General features: G+C 53.2%; 1 protein-coding gene across 5 annotated transcripts in view; it reads left to right on the top strand.

The window, feature by feature from the left end:
• LOC147120616 (obscurin-like protein 1) overlaps nt 1–21,908 on the top strand; it is a 159,840-nt gene that overhangs the window by 17,532 nt on the left and 120,400 nt on the right. For all 5 annotated transcript variants that reach the window (XM_085986751.1, XM_085986749.1, XM_085986752.1 and 2 more), the window contains exons 4-7: nt 2,855–3,115; nt 6,103–6,408; nt 7,467–7,733; nt 15,204–15,479. In XM_085986751.1, coding sequence (XP_085842877.1) covers nt 2,855–3,115; nt 6,103–6,408; nt 7,467–7,733; nt 15,204–15,479 — 1,110 coding nt within the window. The remainder of the gene's footprint in view (nt 1–2,854; nt 3,116–6,102; nt 6,409–7,466; nt 7,734–15,203; nt 15,480–21,908) is intronic.

Raw genomic sequence — 21,908 nt, 5'->3', positions numbered from 1 at the left:
GTTGGGGCAGTACTGAGGGAGCACCGCACTGTTGGCGGGGCAGTACTGAGGGAGCGCTGCACTGTCGGAGGCGCAGTACTGAGGGAGTGCCGCACTGTCGGAGGGGCAGTACTGAGGAGCTTTGCACTGTCGGAGGGGCGGTACTGAGGGAGTGCTGCACTGTCGGAGGGGCAGTAGTAAGGGAGTGCTGCACTGTCAGAGGGACAGTACTGAGGGAGCGCTGCACTGTCGGAGGGGCAGTACTGAGGGAGCGCTGCACTGTCGGAGGGGCAGTACTGAGGGAGCGCTGCACTGTCGGAGGGGCAGTACTGAAGGAGTGCTGCACTGTCGGAGGGGCAGTACTGAGGGAGCGCTGCACTGTCGGAGGGGCAGTACTGAGGGAGTGCTGCACTGTCGAAAGGTCAGTACTGAGGGAGCGCTGCACTGTCGGAGGGGCAGTACTGAGGGAGTGCTGCACTGACGGAGAGGCAGTACTGAGGGAGCGCTGCACTGTCGGAGTGGCAGTACTGAGGGAGTGCTGCACTGTCGGAGGGGCAGTACTGAGGGAGCGCTATACTGTCGGAGGGGTAGTACTAAGGGAGTGCTATACTGTCGGAGGGGCAGTACTGAGGGAGCGCTGCACTGTTGGAGGGGCAGTACTGAGGGAGCGCTGCACTGTCGGGGGGACAGTACCGAGGGAGCGCTGCACCATTGGAGGGGCAGTACTGAGGGAGCGTTACACTGTTGCGGCAGTACTGAGGGAGAACTGCACTGTTGGCGGGGCAGTACTGAGGGATGTGCTGCACTGTCGGGGCAGTACTGAGGGAATGCTGCACTGTCAGAGGGGCAGGACTGAGGTAGCGCTGCACTGTCGGAGGGGCAGTACTGAGGGAGCGCCGCACTGTCGGAGCGGCAGTACTGAGGGAGTGATGCACTGTCGGAGGGGCAGTATCGACTGAGCGCCGCAGTGTCGTAGAGGCAGTACTGAGGGAGCGCCGCACTGTCGGAGGGGCAGTGCTGAGGGAGCGCCGCACTGTCGGAGGGGCAGTGCTGAGGGAGCGCCGCACTGTCGGAGGGGCAGTACTGAGGGAGCGCTGCACTGTCGGAGGGTCAGTACTGAGTGAGCGCCGCACTGTCGGAGGGGCAGTGCTGAGGGAGGGCCGCATTGTCAGATGGGCAGTACTGAGGGACAGCTGCACTGTTGGGGCAGTACTGAGGGAGCATTGCACTGTTGGCGAGGCAGTACTGAGGGAGCGCTGCACTGTCGGAGGGGCAGTACTGAGGGAGTGCTGCACTGTCGGAGGGGCAGTACTGAGGGAACGCTGCACTGTCGGAGAGGCAGTACTGAGGGAGCGCTGCACTGTCAGAGGGGCAGTACTGAGGAAGCACTGCACTGTCGGAGCGGCAGTACTGAGGGAGTGCTATACTGTCGGAGGGGCAGTACTGAGGGAGCGCTGCTTTATCAGAGGGGCAGTACTGAGGGAGCGCAGCACTGTCAGGGAGGCGGTAAAGGGAGCTCTGCACTGTCGGATGGACAGTACTGAGGGAGTGCTGCACTGTCGGTTGGTCAATGCTAAGGGAGCGCTGCACTGTCGGAGGGGCAGTACTGGGGGCGCGCTGCACTGTTGGAGTGGCAGTACTCGGGGAGCGCTGCATTGTTGAAGGGGCTGTATTGAGGAAGCGCTGCACTGTTGGGGCAGTACTGAGGGAGTGCTGCACTGTCGGATGGGCATTATTAAGGGAGCGCTGCACTGTCAGAGGGACAGTACCAAGGGAGCGCTGCACTGTCAGAGCAGCAGTACTGAGGGAGTGCTATACTGTCGGAGGGGCAGTACTGAGGGAGCGTTGCACTGTCGGAGGGGCAGTACTGAGGGAATGCTGCACTGTCAGAGGGGCGTTACTGAGGGAGCACTGCACTGTCGGAGGGGCAGTACTGAGGGAGTGATGCACTGTCGGAGGGGCAGTACTGAGGGAGCGCTGCACTGTCGGAGGGGCAGTACTGGGGGAGCACCGCACTGTCGGAGGGGCAGTGCTGAGTGAGGGCCGCACTGTCAGATGGGCGGTACTGAGGGAGCGCCGCACTGTTGGAGGGGCAGTACTGAGGGAGCGCTGCACTGTCGGAGGGGCAGTACTGAGGGAGCGCTGCACTCTCGGAGGGGCAGTACTGAGGGAGCGCTGCACTGTTGGAGGGACAGTACCGAGGAAGTGCTGCACTGTTGGAGGGGCAGTACCGAGGGAGCGCTGCACTGTTGGGGCAGTACTGAGGGAGCACCGCACTGTTGGCGGGGCAGTACTGAGGGAGCGCTGCACTGTCGGAGGCGCAGTACTGAGGGAGTGCCGCACTGTCGGAGGGGCAGTACTGAGGAGCTTTGCACTGTCGGAGGGGCGGTACTGAGGGAGTGCTGCACTGTCGGAGGGGCAGTAGTAAGGGAGTGCTGCACTGTCAGAGGGACAGTACTGAGGGAGCGCTGCACTGTCGGAGGGGCAGTACTGAGGGAGCGCTGCACTGTCGGAGGTGCCATCTTTCAGATGAGACTTTAAACCGAGGCCCCTGTCTGCTCTCGGCTGGATGTAAAAAAATGCCATGGCACAATTTTGAAGAAGAGCCGGGGAGTCCTGGGGCCAGTATTTGTCCCTCAATCAACATCACTAAAAACATATTATCTGGTCATTATCACATTGCTGTTTGCGGGAGCTTGCTGTGCGCAAATTGCCATCTGAAAGACTGCACCTCCGACAAGTCTCTGGAGTGGCCTCCTGACTCAGAGGTGAGAGAGTGAGACCCACTGAGCCACGGCTGAAATAGATTGAAAATTAAACCCGGCCCAGGTGAGGATTTATTTTAACCCCTCGCCATCTTTCCCTCCCGCCGAAGGTAAGATCGTGAAGCGGTTACCACGTAAGCTGGACTTGGCGGAAGGGGAGAATGCAGCCTTCTGCGTGGACCTGGACGAGGAGCACGTGGAGGTGCGCTGGTACAAGGACGGGGAGCTGCTGAGCGAGTCGCACAAGACCATCATCAAGTCCTTCGGGAAGACGCACATCCTGGTCTTTGTCAACGCCACGACAGAAGATTCCGGCGTCATCACCTTCGTGATCAGCGACTCCAAGTCGTCGTGCCAGCTCCGAGTGAAACGTAAGTCGCTCAAAGCCAAACCTAGCTGCCAATTTTGAGTGGGGTCAGCGTCCTCACCGCCCCGACATACGCCAAGCGATACGGCCGCCGCCATTTTGAAAAGGGCCTTCTGACTGGCATCCAAAGCCCCGCCTAGCAACATAGGAACAGGAGGAGGCCATTCAGCCCCTCGAGCTTGTTCCGCCATTCAATTAAATCATGGCTGATCTGTATCATAACTCCATTTACCCGCCTTGTTTCCGTAACCCTTAATACCCTTACCCAACAAAAATCGATCAATCTCAGTTTTGAAACTAGGGTCTTAAATCTAAACAAAGCAAACTACGTAGGTATGAGGGGCGAGTTGGTTAAAGTAGATTGGGAAACTACATTAAAAGGTATGATGGTAGTCGAGCAGTGGCTAGCATTTAAAGAATTAATACATAATTTACAGCAGCTGTACATTCCTTTAAGGCACAAAAACCCCACAGGAAAAGTGGTCCAACCGTGGCTAACAGAAGAAGTTAAAGATAGCATTAGATCAAAGGAAGAGGCTTATAATGTTGCCAAAAAGAGTAGTAAACCTGAGGATTGGGAGGATTTTAGAATTCAGCAAAGGAGGACCAAGAAATTGATAAAGAAAGGGAAAATAGAATATGAGAGTAAACTAGCGAGAGACATAAAAACAGACTCAAAGCTTCTATAGGTATGTAAAAAGGAAAAGATTAGCGAAAGTAAATGTGGGTCCCTTACAGGCCGAGACAGGAGAAATTATAATGGGGAATAAGGAAATGGCAGAGAAATTAAACAAATACATTTTTGTGTCTGTCTTCATGGAAGAAGACGCAAAAAACTTCCCGGAAATAGTGGAGAACCAATGGTCTAACGAGAATGAGGAACTGAAAGAAATTAGTATTAGTAAAAAAATAGTACTGGAGAAATTAATGGGACTGAAAGCCGATAAGTCCCCTGTACCTGATGGCCTACATCCTCGGGTTTTGAAAGAGGTGGCTAGAGATAGTGGATGCATTGGTTGTCATTTTCCAAAATTCCAAGGATTCTGGAATGCTTCCCATGGATTGGAAGGTAGCAAATGTAACCCCACTATTTAAGAAAGGAGGGAGAGAGAAAACGGGGAACTACAGACCAGTTAGTCAGACATCAGTAGTAGGGAAAATGCTAGAATCTATTATTAAGGACGTGGTAACAGAGCACTTAGAAAATAATAATAGGATTGGGCAGAGTCAACACAGATTTATGAAAGGGAAATCGTGTTTGACAAATTTGTTAGAGTTTTTAAGGTTGTAACTAGCAGAATAGATAAGGGGGAACCAGTGGATGTGGTGTATTTGGATTTTCAGAAGGCATTCAATAAGGTGCCGCACAAGAGGTTATTAAACAAAATTAGGGCTCATGGGATTGGGGGTAATATACTAACATGGATTGAGGATTGGTTAACGGACAGAAAACAGAGAGTAGGAATAAAGGGTCATTTTCGGGTTGGCAGGCTGTAACTAGTGGGGTACCGCAAGGATCAGTGTTTGGGCCTCAGCTATTCACAAACTACATCAATGATTTGGATGAGGGGACCAAATGTACTATATCCAAGTTTGCTGATGATACAAAGCTGGGTGGGAATGTAAGTTGTGAGGAGGATGGAAGGAGGCTTCAAGGGGATATAGACAGGCCAAGTGAGTGGGCAAGAACATGGCAAATGGAATATAATGTGGAGAAATGTGAAGTTATCCACTTTGGTAGGAAAAATAGAAAAGCAGGGGTATTTTTTAAATGGTGAGAGATTGGGAAATGTTGGTGTTCAGAGGGACCTGGGTGTCCTTGTACACGAATCACTGAAAGTTAACATGCAGGTACAGCAAGCAATTAGGAAAGCAAATGGTATGTTGGCCTTTATTACAAGAGAATTTGAGTATAAGAGTAAAGACGTCTTACTGCAATTATATAGGGCCCTGGTGAGACCACACCTGGAGTATTGTGTACAGTTTTGGTCTCCTTACCTAAGGAAGGATATACTTGCCATAGAGGGAGTGCAACAAAGGTTCACCAGACTGGTTCCTGGGATGGGGGGGATTGTCCTATGAGGAGAGATTGAGTAGACTAGGCCGATATTCTCTGGAGTTTAGAAGAATGAGAGGTGATCTCATTGAAACATACAAAATTCTTACAGGGCTTGACAGGGTAGATGCAGGGAGGATGTCTCCCCTGGCTGGAGAGTCTAGAACCAGAGGTCACAGTTTCAGAATAAGGGGTTGGCCATTTAGGACTGAGATGAGGAGAAATTTCTTCACTCAGAGGGTGGTGAATCTTTGGAATTCTCTGCCCCAGAGGGCTGTGGAGGCTCAGTCGTTGAGTATATTCAAGACAGAGATCGATAGATTTTAGAATATTAAGGGAATCAAGGGATATGGGGATAGTGCAGGAAAGTGGAGTTCAGGTAGAAGGTCAGCCATGATCTTATTGAATGGCGGAGCAGGCTCGAGGGGCCGAATGGCCGACTCCTGCTCCTGTTTCTTATGTTCTTATCCCAGCAAGTAGTGAAGTCAGGAGGAGAGGAAAGATCTCGGAAGAATCTTCAGATCGGACTTTCTTCTTTGTTTGTCGCCTTGTATTCAAACCCCTCCCAGGCCTCGCTCCTCCCTATCTCTGTAACCTCCTCCAGCCCTACAACCCGCCGAGATCTTTGCGCTCCTCCAATTCTGGCCTCTTGCACATCCCCGATTATAATCGCTCCACCATTGGCAGCCGTGCCTTCAGCCGCCTGGGCCCTGAGCTCTGGAATTCCCTCCCTAAACCTCTCCGCCTCTCTCTCCTCATTTAAGACACTCCTTAATACCCACCTCCTTGACCAAATTCCTGCCCTAATTTCTCCTTGTGTGGCTCGTTGTCAAATTTTGCTTGATAATCGCTCCTGTGAAGCGCCTTGGGACGTTTTACTATCTTAAAGGCGCTATACTAATGCAAGTTGTTGTTGTGTGCTTTCTCACCTGTAGCCAGGAGACAGACGCCTCCGTGCGCCCCGGTCAGCATACAGATGAGCTGCGAGAAGCCGAACGCTGCCTCGCTGCTGTGGGCCCCACCGCCCGACTGCCGGAGGAGCGGGGTGACCGGCTACGTGATCGAGCGGCAGGAGCTGGGCGCCGAGGAATGGGTGCGCTGCTTGACCACCGAGGTCACCACGGCGGTGGAGATCCTGGGCGAGAGTGTTCCCGCCGAGGCCCATTACCGATTCCGGGTCTGCTCCATCAATAACTACGGGAGGAGCGAGACGGCGGAGTTTCCCGGAGTGGTGCATCTGGGTAAGAGCTGGAGGGCTGCCGGGCAGGGGAGGGGAACGGGGGGGAAAGTTCTGAAGTCGGGCTCTAACACTCTGTGGCCCTTCCTCACTCCTGATTCCAGGAACAGAGCAGAGCCGAGTTATCCCGGAAGAAAAAGATATTGAGTAGCGGGACTGTGATCACACGTACAGGAGCTGACACTGAGACACACACGCGCGGTACAGTACCAGACAGGAGTGAATCGTTCCCTTTTACCCGCTGTGTACTGTACATGTACAGGAGCTGTCACTGAGAGACACGGGCCGTACAGTACCAGACAGGAGTCAATCGTTCCCTTTTACCCACTGTGTACTGTACAGGAGCTGACACTGAGACACACACGGGCTGCACAGTCCCAGATGGGAGAGACTGTCACGGAGCTGACACTGAGACACACACGGGCCGTACAGTCCCAGACGGGAGAGACTGTCACGGAGCCGACTCTGAGGCACACACGGGCCGTACAGTCCCAGACGGGAGAGACTGTCACGGAGCCGACTCTGAGACACACACGGGCCGTACAGTCCCAGACGGGAGAGACTGTCACGGAGCCGACACTGAGACACACACGCGCGGTACAGTACCAGACAGGAGTGAATCGTTCCCTTTTACCCGCTGTGTACTGTACATGTACAGGAGCTGACACTGAGACACACACGGATCGTACAGTACCAGACAGGAGTCAATCGTTCCCTTTTACCCGCTGTGTGCTGTACATGTACAGGAGCCGACTCTGAGACACACACGGGCCGTACAGTCCCAGACGGGAGAGACTGTCACGGAGCCGACACTGAGACACACACGGGCTGCACAGTCCCAGATGGGAGAGACTGTCTCGGAGCCGACTCTGAGACACACACGGGCCGTACAGTCCCAGACGGGAGAGACTGTCTCGGAGCCGACACTGAGACACACACGGGCTGCACAGTCCCAGACGGGAGAGACTGTCTCGAAGCTGACACTGAGACACACGGGCCGTACAGTCTCAGATGGGAGAGACTGTCTCGGAGCTGACTATAACTGTTCCTGTCTCCCTCCAGTGCCTTCAGCGAGGATTCACACTCACCTGAGTGACATGATACTGTGCCAGGGCGGAGACGCGGAGTTCGCCATCGAGCTGTCCACCTCGGTCCTCGGAACGTGGCACATGAAGGGCCGGCAGCTCCTCGATGGTGAGAGGTTCAAGATTGAGCAGTCGTGGACTCGTCACACCCTGCTGATCAGAGGGGTCCAAGTGGAAGAGAACGAGGCGGAGATAACGTTTGTTGCTCACGGTGTGCGGGACTCCGCCATTTTGTTCGTCAAAGGTGAGATCAGCGTTACCTTAAGAACAGTGGCCAGTTTCTGTGGGCAAGGGAACAGGAGGAGGCCATTCAGCCCCTCGAGCTTGTTACACGGGAACAGGAGGAGGCCATTCAGCCCCTCGTGCCTGTTACACGGGAACAGGAGGAGGCCATTCAGCCCCTCGAGCCTGTTACACGGGAACAGGAGGAGGCCATTCAGCTCCTCGAGCCTGTTACACAGGAACAGGAGGAGGCCATTCAGCCCCTCGAGACTGTTACACGGGAACAGGAGGAGGCCATTCAGCCCCTTGAGACTGTTACACAGGAACAGGAGGAGGCCATTCAGCCCCTCGAGCCTGTTACACAGGAACAGGAGGAGGCCATTCAGCCCCTTGAGCCTGTTACACAGGAACAGGAGGAGGCCATTCAGCCCCTCGAGCCTGTTACACAGGAACAGGAGGAGGCCATTCAGCCCCTCGAGCCTGTTACACAGGAACAGGAGGAGGCCATTCAGCCCCTCGAGCCTGTTACACAGGAACAGGAGGAGGCCATACAGCCCCTCGAGCCTGTTACACGGGAACAGGAGGAGGCCATTCAGCCCCTCGAGCCTGTTCTACCATTCGATTGGATCGCGGCTGGTCTGCACCTTAACCCCACCACTCCGCCGTTGCTCCATATCCCTCAATACTCTTGCCCAGCAAATGGTGATGGAGACACCGGAGGCTGAGTGGAGACGGCCCGAACTCCAAAACCTGCAGATGGAACCTTGTGAATTTATTTTATCTGCTTCACTTCCATTCCTTTTCAGGAAGAATTCCAAAGCACTTTTTGAAAATATTCCCAATCATCAGTGCAGCGGATTATCACCCGGCCGCGATTGGGCAGCTCAAGGTCCCTTTGTTCCAATCTGCTCGGTCACGTTTCAACCACAGCCAATCCACACTTGGAAGCAAAATGCAGCTACTTATCTCCGCATTAAGCACTTCGCTGCCCTCTGACATTCATATTAACTTTAATTACTTCAATCCAACCTTCTCTTTGACCAGACGCATTAGCAATGTGCAGGCATTTCGGGGGGAATGGGGAGGGGAGGGGCTGAGGACCGCCTGTCGGAACGCAGTGTCGGCAGGACAGTCTCCGCCCTTGATGTCAATCTGTTAGCCGTGGCTCACTGGGTGGCTCTCTCTCTCTCTCACCTCCGAGTCACAAGGTCATGGGTTCGAGTCCCACTCCAGAGATTCGAGCAGAGCACACAATCCAGGCTGACACTCCTAGTGTCAGTGCTGAGGGAGTGCTGCACTGTCAGAGGTGCCATCTTTCGGGCGAGCTGTTAAACCGAGGCCCCGTCTGCTCTCTCAGGTGGATGTAAAAGATCCCACGGCCACTATTTCGAAGAAGAGCAGGGGAGTTTGTCCTGGGGTCGATATTTTGCACTCAACCAACATCAATAAAAATGATTATCATGTTGCTGTTTGTGGGAGCTTGCTGTGCGCAAATTGGCTGCTGTGCTTCCCACATTGCAACAGTGACTGCAATTTACTCTGTATCGAACCCGTGCTGTACCTGCCCTGGGAGTGTTGGGTGGGACAGTGCAGAGGGAGCTTTACTCTGTATCTAACCCGTGCTGTACCTGCCCTGGGAGTGTTGGATGGGACAGTGTAGAGGGAGCTTTACTCTGTATCTAACCCGTGCTGTACCTGCCCTGGGAGTGTTGGATGGGACAGTGTAGAGGGAGCTTTACTCTGCATCTAACCCGTGCTGTACCTGCCCTGGGAGTGTTTGATGGGACAGTGTAGAGGGAGCTTTACTCTGTATCTAACCCGTGCTGTATCTGCCATGGGAGTGTTTGATGGGACAGTGTAGAGGGAGCTTTACCCTGTATCTAACCCGTGCTGTACCTGCCCTGGGAGTGTTGGATGGGACAGTGTAGAGGGAGCTTTACTCTGTATCTAACCCGTGCTGTACCTGCCCTGGGAGTGTTTGATGGGACAGTGTAGAGGGAGCTTTACTCTGTATCTAACCCGTGCTGTATCTGCCCTGGGAGTGTTTGATGGGACAGTGTAGAGGGAGCTTTACTCTGTATCTAACCCGTGCTGCACCTGCCCTGGGAGTGTTTGATGGGACAGTGTAGAGGGAGCTTTACTTTGTATCTAACCCGTGCTGTACCTGCCCTGGGAGTGTTTGATGGGACAGTGTAGAGGGAGCTTTACCCTGTATCTAACCCGTGCTGTACCTGCCCTGGGAGTGTTTGATGGGACAGTGTAGAGGGAGCTTTACTCTGTATCTAACCCGTGCTGTACCTGCCCTGGGAGTGTTTGATGGGACAGTGTAGAGGGAGCTTTACTCTGTATCTAACCCGTGCTGTACCTGCCCTGGGAGTGTTTGATGGGGCAGTGTAGAGGAAGCTTTACTCTGTATCTAACCCCGTGCTGTACCTGCCCTGGGAGTGTTTGATGGGACAGTGTAGAGGGAGCATTACTCTGTATCTAACCCGGGCTGTACCTGCCCTGGGAGTGTTTGATGGGACAGTGTAGAGGGAGCTTTACTCTGTATCTAACCCATGCTGTACCTGCCCTGGGAGTGTTTGATGGGACAGTGTAGAGGGAGCTTTACTCTGTATCGAACCCGTGCTGTACCTGCCCTGGGAGTGTTGGATGGTGTTAAGTCTGTGAATTATTTAGTTAATTAAGACACAGACTAATGAGTAACAATAAAAACAGGTCTTTACTGGTTGGAGGTAGGGACTATACTGAATACAAGATTACTGCACAGTGCTTATATACCGGTGTGTTCACCCCCGGTATTACGTCTACAGCAGCCTGAGAAAGTAGTACATCTCTTAAGGTGGAACAGGTTACATACACAACACTCCTCCCTTCTTAGCTTTATAGTCATCCCCCCCATTTAACATAACGTAATAACATATATACATATATAACTTCATGTTTAACGTAACATATCACAGATTCAGTCTCTGCAGAAAACAGTTCACAGATTCAATCTCTGTGGTGTAGTCGGTTCACGTTACTCATTCAATAGTCCTTTCATGGATTTAACAGCTTGAACTTCCGAACTGATTTGGCTCCGTTCGGAGGGACCACGTGTGTGATCTGGTAGAGGTGATAATGGTTCAGATGGGTCATCTTCTGTTTTTACTTTTCCTTTTCTGCTTCTTGGAGACTCTCTGGGCTCCATTGTCAGCTGCCACAGCTGCCAGCTGCATGCGCAGTTCCTCCTTCTCTTCCTCCTGTTTCCGTCGTCGAGCCAGCTTCTCCCGATGTTCCGTAGACTTTTGGTGCTCCTCCATGATTTCTGCACTTTGGGAGTCGAAGTTACAAGCTGGGCAGGACAGGACATCGTAATATTCAGTGTCGTCCACCAGGTCATGGTAATATTCGGTGTCGTCCTGAGCTAGACCAGTGAGAGGGTCGTCTATTTCCTCCATACCCAGCTGGACGTTAGCCAGCTCTTGTTCCAAATCCAGACATCTTTCCTGAAGAGACTTCTTCATGTGTACCCCTGCATCCAGCTTTTTCTGGGCTTTCAGCAAGTCGTTTACTAGTGACCTCATTTGTGATTTTAATACTTCAACTTCCTTTGGAAATTGATTGATCGGACTATGCAATCCCTCTACCGGAGCAGCTGTTTCAGCGGTCTGTTGTTCTACATTGACGTGAGTCAGCGTACTTTTGGCATCCAATGGCTGCTCTGTTGCAGTCGTTTCAGTCTGTGTCGTCACATCAGCCATCTCAATGACTTTTGAGAGCTCCGAACCCTTTTCCTTTGAAGATCGCAGCTCGTGTTCAAGTTTTTCCCATTTCAGAGTCTTGTCCCTCAGCATATGAAGGAGTTGGCTGACCGTTAACTCTTCTGACACCAGATTATGGCACGCACCTTCAGAACCTGAATCAGCTTTGATTCGTTCGGCCTCCTCGCGCAGATGGTTGGTGTGCTCCTGCTCCATTTTCTCCATCAGTTGCTTCTGTTGACTTTCCAGATTCTCCCACTCTGTAACAAAGAACTTTTTTATTTCATTCATCTCTTGCTCAAAACGGCGAATCATTTGTTCTAATTGCTGTTGTAGTTTGAAATGGAGTTGAGTTCGAGCCCAGTGTCCCTCAAAAATGTGCATATCAGTAGACTTGACAGACTCAGAATTCTCTGTTAAACTATGTTGTTGTTGTTCAGTGGAATTCTGTGCTGAAACTTTGTCTTTTGCACATGGGTTGGTCTTACCATCATCAGTTCTAGAGTCTGGGCTGATTATCTGCACCGAGTTCTCACTCTTTATGGCTTTTAGTGAATGCCAGTCCATATTTATGTTTCTAAACCACTCCCGGCCTAGTAGTGGTGGACCTCCCTCCGGTAGCACATATAAGTCCATTATTTGACTTCCTTCGCCCTTGTTGGCCACTGCAACCTTTATTGTCCCGATGGGGTACACTCTCTGCCCCGTGTAGGTTGTCAATATAATCTCCGTATCCTGTAGGGGAATATGTTGGAATAACCTTCTGTAATCTTTCTTATTCATGACCGACAATGCCGATCCAGTGTCCAATTCCATTTTTACTTGGACTCCTTCTATCTGACGAGTAACCCAAATTGTCTGGAGGTCTGCACCCTTACCAACGTTGAGTACCCTTAAGCTAGCCAGTTCAATACTGCTTAAGCCAGCCAGTTCATTACTGCTAGCGTCTGAATCGGACTCCTGTTCGGCCACCTTGTGTACTTTTGCGTATTTTCCTTGCGGTGACTTCTTGTTGCTGGTCTTCTTCCCTGACCTGCATACTCTAGCTATGTGTCCAAGTCTACCACAAGTTCTACATTCTTGGTTTTTAAACCAACACTGGTTCTGATCATGCGTTGTCTTTCCACAACGATAACATTTGCCAGAACTCACACCCAATTTGTGTGCACTGAGCTCCGGTGACCGTAGCTGCATTACTGCCGTGCCTCTCGCTGCGGCTTCGTGTGCTGCTGCCATAGTGACCGCCTTCTCAAGCGTCAGCTCATTCTCGAGCAGTCGCTTTTGTGTATCCTGTTTAAATAAACCACACACAAATTTGTCTCGTAGTGCATCTGTCAGTCCCGTTCCAAACTGGCAATATTTCGCTAATTTACGCAATTCCAGCAAATATTCAGCATTGCTTTCATGCTGTAGCTGCCTTCTGTCGTAAAATTTAAATCGTTCCGCTAGCATCAGCGGCGTGGGGTTTAGATGATCTTTCAGGACAGTAACAATCTCATCGAACGTCTTATCCGCCGGTTCATCTGGTGATAACAGGTGTTTCAATTGCCCGTATGTCTTCGCACCCATTAAATTTAATAATGTTAGAGCTTTATCTTGGTCACGAATTTTATTGGCCTTACAATAATTTTTTACTCTTTCAACATATATGGCCCAATCTTCGAGGTCACTATCAAAGGTGCTAATATTCCCGTGTTTAGGCATTGTAGATTTGCAATTTCTCAGATTTTATTTTCTTTACTTGTTATCAAAGATGGCGGCTTCCCGCTCTTGCCGTCGTCCTCCGCCCACAAAATGGCGGTTTTCCCGCGCTTGGCGGTCTTCACCCGTCCCCCGACGCCGTCTCCCTTCAGCCCCCGAGTGCGGCCCTTATCTTCGCCGCGATCGCCCGAGTGCGGCCCTTATCAGCGGATGCGATCGATGGCCCGGCTGCGCCTCGCACTTGAAAGCGGCCCGGCCCTTATCAGTGCTTGCGATCGATGGCCCGGCTGCGCCTCGCACTCCAAAGCCCTTATCTCCCGATCACGATCGATGGCCCGCGCTGTGCACCGCGGCTCTCGCGCCTTCAATTTCTGCAGCCGCTGCCCTTTCAGCCCGAGTGCGGCCCTTATCGGTGGTTGCGATCGATGGCCCGGCTGCGCCCCTCACTTCAAAGCGGCCCGGCCCTTATCTGCCGATCGCTATCGCCCTGTACCTGTCTTCCCCAGCCCTGTCTTCTACTCCGGTTCACAAGCTGATGGAGGCTTCAGGGTCCTAATGCCTGTTGCTTCCAGTGGGGTGGTGTGGTTTGAAACCTCTCTTCAACCGCCGTGGAATAACTGCCGCAGGGTAAGAACCTGACTCGTCGCCAGTGTTAAGTCTGTGAATTATTTAGTTAATTAAGACACAGACTAATGAGTAACAATAAAAACAGGTCTTTACTGGTTGGAGGTAGGGACTATACTGAATACAAGATTACTGCACAGTGCTTATATACCGGTGTGTTCACCCCCGGTATTACGTCTACAGCAGCCTGAGAAAGTAGTACATCTCTTAAGGTGGAACAGGTTACATACACAACAGATGGGACAATGTAGAGGGAGCTTTACTCTGTATCTAACCCATGCTGTACCTGCCCTGGGAGTGTTTGATGGGACAGTGTAGAGGTAGCTTTACTCAGTATCTAACCCGTGCTGTACCTGCCCTGGGAGTGTTTGATGGGACAGTGTAGAGGGAGCTTTACTCTGTATCTAACCCGTGCTGTACCTGCCCTGGGAGTGTTTGATGGGACAGTGTAGAGGAAGCTTTACTCTGCATCTAACCCGTGCTGTACCTGCCCTGGGAGTGTTTGATGGGACAGTGTAGAGGGAGCTTTACTCTGTATCTAACCTGTGCTGTACCTGCCCTGGGAGTGTTGGATGGGACAATGTAGAGGCAGCTTTACTCAGTATCTAACCCGTGCTGTACCTGCCCTGGGAGTGTTTGATGGGACAGTGTAGAGGGAGCTTTACTCTGTATCTAACCTGTACTGTACCTACCCTGGGAGTGTTTGATGGGACAGTGTAGAGGGAGCTTTACTCTGTATCTAACCCGTGCTGTACCTGCCCTGGGAGTGTTTGATGGGACAGTGTAGAGGGAGCTTTACTCTGTATCTAACCCGTGCTGTACCTGCCCTGGGAGTGTTTGATGGGACAGTGTAGAGGGAGCTTTACTCTGTATCTAACCCATACTGTACCTGCCCTGGGAGTGTTTGATGGGACAGTGTAGAGGGAGCTTTACTCTGTATCTAACCCGTACTGTACCTGCCCTGGGAGTGTTTGATGGGACAGTGTAGAGGAAGCTTTACTCTGTATCTAACCCGTGCTGTACCTGCCCTGGGAGTGTTGGATGGGACAGTGTAGAGGGAGCTTTACTCTGTATCTAACCCGTGCTGTACCTGCCCTGGGAGTGTTGGATGGGACAATGTAGAGGCAGCTTTACTCAGTATCTTACCCGTGCTGTACCTGCCCTGGGAGTGTTTGATGGGACAGTGTAGAGGGAGCTTTACTCTGTATCTAACCCGTACTGTACCTGCCCTGGGAGTGTTTGATGGGACAGTGTAGAGGGAGCTTTACTCTGTATCTAACCTGTGCTGTACCTGCCCTGGGAGTGTTTGATGGGACAGTGTAGAGGGATCTTTACTCTGTATCTAACCCGTGCTGTACCTGCCCTGGGAGTGTTTGATGGGACAGTGTAGAGGGATGTTTATGCTGCCCTTTCTCTTTCAGCTGCCCCGGTGACGGTCTCACTGAGCCCTGGAATGGACAGAGTCCTGCGGGTCGCAGTCCCGGAATCGATTGTCCTGTGCTGCGAGCTGTCGAGGCCTGATGTCCAGGTCCGCTGGTCCAAAGATGGCGAAGAGCTCACACCGAGTGACCGCGTCACTCTCCAGTCGTTCGGCCAAATTAGGAGGCTCATCGTCCAGTCTGCCCAGCCCTCAGATTCCGGCCAGTACGCCTGCGATGCAGTGGATGATGCCATCACGTTCAGCGTTAACGTTTTAGGTACGTCTTCCTTAAATTCTGGAGAAGCTGGGGTTGTTCTCCTTAGCGCAGAGAAGGAAGAGAAGATTTGATCGAGGTGTTCAAAATCATGAAGGGTTTTGATGGAGTAAATAGGGAGAAACTGTTTCCAGTGGCAGGAGGGTCGGTAACCAGAGGACGCAGATTAGGGAGTGCAGTGAAGATTCACCAGACTGATACCTGGGATGGCAGGAATGACGTATGAGGCGAGATTGGGTCGATTGGGCTTATACTCACTGGAGTTTAGAAGAATGAGAGGGGACCTCATTGAAACTTATAAAATTCTAACAGGACTAGACAGACTTGATGCAGGAAGGATGTTCCCGATGGTCGGGGAGTCCAGAACCAGGGGTCACAGTCTAAGGAAAAGGGGTAAGCCATTTAGGACAGAGATGAGGAGGAATTTCTTCACCCAGAGAGTGGTGAACCTGTGGAATTCTCTACCACAGAAGGCAGTAGAGGCCAGTTCATTAAATATATTCAAGAAGGAGTTGGATATATTTCTTAAGGCTAAAGGGATCAAGGGATATGGGGAGAAGGCAGGAACAGGGTACTGAGTTTGGATGATTAGCCATGATCTCATTGAATGGCAGAGCAGGCTCGAGGGGCTGAATGGCCTACTCCTATCTTCTATGTATCTATGAAGGTGTTGCCACATTGGGGAAACACTGTGTGTATGTAGATAAACCTGTATAATCCCCTTTTAACTGCTGTATTCCCCTCCCCCCGCAAGACAGTTGCAAGCTGAGAGGAATAAGGCACGTTCAGACTTGCCTGCTTCTGATAGAAGGAAAACCAATCAGGTTCCAGCAGGTGACCAATCCGTGAGTCATCACAGGTTCGCGGGCTTCACGAATTCAGTACTGTATTGTGAGAGTTGGAGTAAAGACCTATTTCTTGTAGCTCGCTGCGTTGCCTATTTCTTTACGCGGGAGACCGTAGCCTCCCACATTGGTGACCCCGAATGTCGGCGGCCGAAGCCTCCGACTCACGCAGCCCTACAGAGGCCAGCAACGACCCGATGGCAACCAGCAGCAGCTTGATGTCGGCCGGCGCCGCGTCCTTGAAGCTCCCCACCTTCTGGGAACACCAAGCACCAGCTTGGTTCGCGCACTCGGAGGCCCAATTCACCCTTCGCAGGGTTCAAGACGATGAAGAAAGGTACCTCCACGTAGTCTCAGCACTAGCAAGCTCTACCGCTGCCGAAGTTCTCGACCTGCTGGGGAACCCACCACAGACCGGCAAGTACTCAACCATTAAGGGCCGCTTGCTGCAGGCTTACGGCCTGTCCAAGGAGGAGAGGGCCCGCAGGCTTCTCTCACTACCAAGCCTCGGCAATTCTACCCCGACCCAGTTGATGAGCCGGATGCTTGCGCTCCTGGGCTCTGAACCGCAGTGCTTTTTGTTTCGGGCCCTTTTCCTCAGCCTGCTCCCTCAGCAGGTACAGACTGCCCTCGCGGGGTCCCCGATCACGGACTGCGTACAACTGGCAGCCGCCGCGGACAAAGTTTTCGCCGTCGCCCAACTCGGCTGTGCAGCCGCGAGGCTCCCCGACACCACCGAGCGCGCGCCGCCACGCCAGGCCGCAGAACTATGCTACTATCACGCGCGTTTCGGCCACAAGGCCCAACGCTGCAGAGCACCCTGCTGTTTTGATCAAACCAAGATGGCCGCCCGGCCCAACGCACCAGCCCCGCGCCGCCGCCTAGGCCCGCTTTACCGCAGCCCCGCCGCCACGATGGTCATTGGCACCGCAGGTAAACTGCTGTACATAACCGACTCTCTTTCAGGGCGCAGATTCCTTTGCGACACCGGAGCCCAATGCAGCATAATTCCTGCCTCCCAGCTCGACATCCAGGCAGGCCGCAGCGGCCCACCCCTCGTGGCGGCAAATGGCGCAACCATCGCTACTTTCGGAAAGCAACGGGCCGAGGTTTGTTTCAATGGCCAGCGATTTACGTGGGATTTTGTGACGGCCTCGGTGGCACATCCTTTGCTGGGCGCCGTTTTTCTTTGCGCCCACGGACTCCTGGTCGACGTCCGCGACAGGCGCCTGATCGACGCAGCAACTTTCGCTTCACTGGTCTGCCAGCAGAGCAACAGCCCGGCCCTCGTCGGGTCCTGCTCCGCCCCGGCGCATGATGACTACGCCCGCCTACTCGCAGATTTCCCGAGGCTCTCACAACCGACCTTCTCAGCCACGGCAGCCAAGCATGGGGTCGAACACCACATCACCACTACGGGACCACCAGTGTTCGCTCGAGCCAGACGCCTGGACCCAGCCAAGATGGCGGTGGCCAAGGAAGAATTCACCACGATGGAAAAACTGGGCATTATCCGCCACTCGAACAGCCCTTGGTCATCCCCCCTCCATATTGTGCCCAAGCCGGGCAGTGGCTGGCGCCCCTGCGGCAACTACAGACGGCTCAATGACACCACCACGCCCGATAGATACCCCATTCCGCACATCCAAGACTTCTCGGCACACCTAGCAGGAAAGTCCGTCTTTTCCAAGGTCGACCTGATTCGCGGCTACCATCAGGTCCCCGTCCACCACGCAGACGTCCAGAAGACGGCGGTCATCACCTCCTTCGGACTGTTCGAGTTCCTGCGCATGCCCTTTGGGCTTAAGAACACCGCACAGGCCTTCCAACGGCTCATGGACTCCGTCCTACGGGACCTGAGCTTCCTGTTCGTCTATCTGGACGATATCCTCGTGGCCAGTACCAGCAAGGCCGAGCACATCGCGCATTTGTGCTCCCTTTTCCAGCGCCTCAGCCAACATGGGCTAATCGTCAACCCGACCAAATGCCAGTTCGGAGCAGCCCAAATTGACTTTCTCGGCCACAGAATCTCGCCAAGGGGAGCCATTCCCCTACCTTCCAAGGTGCAGGCGGTGGCGGACTTTCCCCAGCCCACCTCGGTTAAGGCGCTGCAGGAATTTTTGGGGATGGTCAATTTCTATCATCGGTTCGTGCCCAAGGCCGCCGCACTCATGCGCCCCCTCTACGAAGCCACCAGGGGCAAAACGGGCAAAGAGCAACTCACCTGGTCCAGCGAGATGGCAACAGCCTTCCCCCAGACCAAAAGCGCCTTGGCCAATGCCACACTACTGGCCCACCCCATCCCGGGCGCTAAGACCGCCCTCACCACAGACGCCACGGATTACGCCGTCGGCGCCGTCCAGCAACAGTGGGTCGAAGGCGCGTGGCAGCCACTGGCATTTTTCAGCCGACAGCTGCGCAAGAACGAGTAGGCTTACAGCACGTTCGACAGAGAGCTCCTGGCCCTGTTCCTGGCAATCCGGCACTTCCGTTTCCTTCTGGAAGGCCGGCCGTTCACCGCATTCATGGACCACAAGCCGCTCACTTTCGCCATGGCCAAAGTAACCGAACCCTGGTCCGCGCGCCAACAGCGCCAACTCAACTTCATCTCGGAGTTCACCACGGACATTCGCCACGTCGCCGGCAAGGATAATTTGGTGGCCGACTGCCTCTCAAGACCCTCGCTCCACGCAGTGCACCTGGGCGTCGACTACGCCAGCATGGCGAGAGACCAGGCTGCCGACGCGGAGATCCAGGCCCTCAGGACGTCAACTACCAGTCTCACCCTGGCCGACATCCACTTCCACGCAGCCGGCACAACCCTCCTGTGCAACGTCTCAGTCCCTTCGCCTAGGCCGGTTGTTCCATCCGCCTGGCGCAAGCGAGTTTTCGACATCATCCACGGCCTCTCACATCCAGGAATGCGTGCGTCTCAGAAACTTATGTCCGCCAAGTTCGTCTGGCCTGGACTCCACAAGGATGTGAGAGACTGGACCAACACATGCGTGCCGTGTCAGCGCGCTAAGGTCCAGCAGCACACGAAGGCGTCATTGGCGTGTTTCCCGGTGCCCGAGAGGCGTTTCGACCACGTCCACGTCGATCTGGTAGGCCCCTTGCCGCCGTCGCATGGCTTTATACGCCTGCTCATAATCGTCGACCGCACCACCAAATGGCCCGAGGTGGTTCCCCTCGCCTCCACCACCATGACCGACGTCGCGCGAGCATTCGTCTCGACATGGGTGGCCCGGTTCGGCGTGCCGACCGATATATCCTCGGACAGAGGCCCCCAGTTCACCTCCCACTTGTGGAATGCCTTCATCGCCGGCCTAGGCACCAAGTTGCATAGGACAACAGCCTACCACCCGCAGGCCAACGGGCTCTGCGAGTGCTTTCATCATTCTTTGAAAGCCTCTCTCCGCGCCAGCCTGGTCGATACCAGCTGGATCGACAAACTACCCTGGGTTCTCCTGGGATTGCGTATCGCGCCCAAAGAGGACCTCCGCGCCTCTGCGGCCGAGATGGTCTACGGCCAACCGCTCAGAGTACCAGGCGACTTCCTCCCCCTGACAACGGAGCCGTGGTCGGCCGCCAGACAGCTTTCCCTGCATCAGGACGCGGCCCAGCAATTCCGTCCAGTGCCCACTTCGCAACACGGCCCGCAGCCGTCCTACGTGCCTCGAGACTTACGACATGCGGAGTTCGTCTTCGTGCGCCGGGACGCGCACAGAGGCCCGCTGCAGGCACCATACACCGGCCCCTTCCCAGTATTGGAGACGGGGGACAAAGCTTTTCTTATCGATGTCGGTGGGAAGCCGGACCTTATTTCAGTAGACCGCCTCAAACCGGCGCACCTGGACCTTAGCTTCCCGTTTCAGCCGGCTCTTCCCCCACGGCGGGGCAGACCTCTCGTGTTGGCGACGGTCCCACAAGAGGACCAAGACACGCCAGAACTTTACTTTCCGGCCGCCGCCCCACCTTCGCCGGCAGCCCGTCCAGCCAGCCCACCGGCAGACCAGCCGCCAGACCAGCCAACGAACCAACCGGCCGACCTCCCAGACAGCCCTCCTCACACGCCAGATGGCTACTACAGCCACTACGGCCGCTTGGTCAAACCTCCGCAGAGACTAACTTTTACAGTTAACGAGGATTCTGGGGGGGCGTATGTGGCGTTGCCACATTGGGGAAACACTGTGTGTATGTAGATAAACCTGTATAATCCCCTTTTAACTGCTGTATTCCCCTCCCCCCGCAAGACAGTTGCAAGCTGAGAGGAATAAGGCACGTTCAGACTTGCCTGCTGCTGATAGAAGGAAAACCAATCAGGTTCCAGCAGGTAACCAATCCGTGAGTCATCACAGGTTCGCGGGCTTCACGAATTCAGTACTGTATTGTGAGAGTTGGAGTAAAGACCTATTTCTTGCAGCTCGCTGTGTTGCCTATTTCTTTACGCGGGAGACCGTAGCCTCCCACAAAGATAAAAGAACCAGAGGGAAAGATGAGGAGAATTTTTTTAACGCAGCGAGTTGTTGTGATCTGGAATGCACTGCCTGAAAGGGCGGTGGAAGCAGATTCAATAGTAACTTTCAAAAGGGAATTGGATAAATACATTGAAGAGGAAAAAACTTAAGAGGGCTGTGGGGAAAGAGCAGGGGGGAGTGTGATTAATTGGATAGCTCGAACAAAGAGCCAGCACAGGCACGATGAGTCGAATGGCCTCCTTCTGTGCTGTATGATTCTATGATGCTATGATTCTATACCGTGACGGATGAAATTAAAAAATAATTGATGAGGGGCTTTTGCAAAGTCCTTGTTTATACAGACGTCGCTTACACAGAGACTATTTAAATTAAACACCATCGGAATTGACTTGGTGGCCAGGGCAGTTGATAAGAACGTGGTGAGAGCTGAACGAGGCTTCAATATTGCTTCCAGTGTGCCATCGGAATTTACAACTCATGCATGGTTTGATGACTCAACTCGCGTCTTCCGATGTTTTACTACGTTAAAGGTGCTGTACAAATCAAGCTGTTGATGTGGACAGGGTGTCTAGCACAGGAACCGTAGGAACAGGAGGAGGCCATTCAGCCCCTCGAGCCTGTTCCAGCATTCGATTAGTAAAGGGCACTGGTTGTATGAATCTGATGGCTCCCCAATGCCATATCTGGCCTGGCCACCTTCAAAAATCAATGTTAATTCATCAAACACGACTTGCCTTTAACAAATACATGCAGTCCATCCTTGATCTCTAAATTCTCACTAATTTTAATCTCAAATTTTGGATTATTACATAGAATAAACTCGCAGAAACAGGCCATTCGGCCCAACTAGTCTTTATACTCCTCCACACGAGTCTCCTTCCACTCCATCGCCCTCATCTCAGCCTCTCAGCATATCTTTCTATCCCCTTTTCTCTCATGTACTCGTCTAGTTCCCTTTTGAAAGCATCTAAGCTATTTGCCTCAACCACTTCCTGTGGTAGCGAGCTCTACGTTTAACCACTCTCTGAGTAAACATAGAAACATAGAAGATAGGAGCAGGAGTAGGCCATTCGGCCCCTCAAGCCCGCTCCGCCATTCAATGAAATCAT

The sequence above is a fragment of the Somniosus microcephalus genome, chromosome 4, assembly GCF_052327205.1.
Source record: "Somniosus microcephalus isolate GS21.2 chromosome 4, FLI_Smic_1.0, whole genome shotgun sequence".
In the NCBI taxonomy this organism is placed as follows: Eukaryota; Metazoa; Chordata; class Chondrichthyes; order Squaliformes; family Somniosidae; genus Somniosus; species Somniosus microcephalus.
This window is presented reverse-complemented; position numbering and strand designations above follow the sequence as displayed.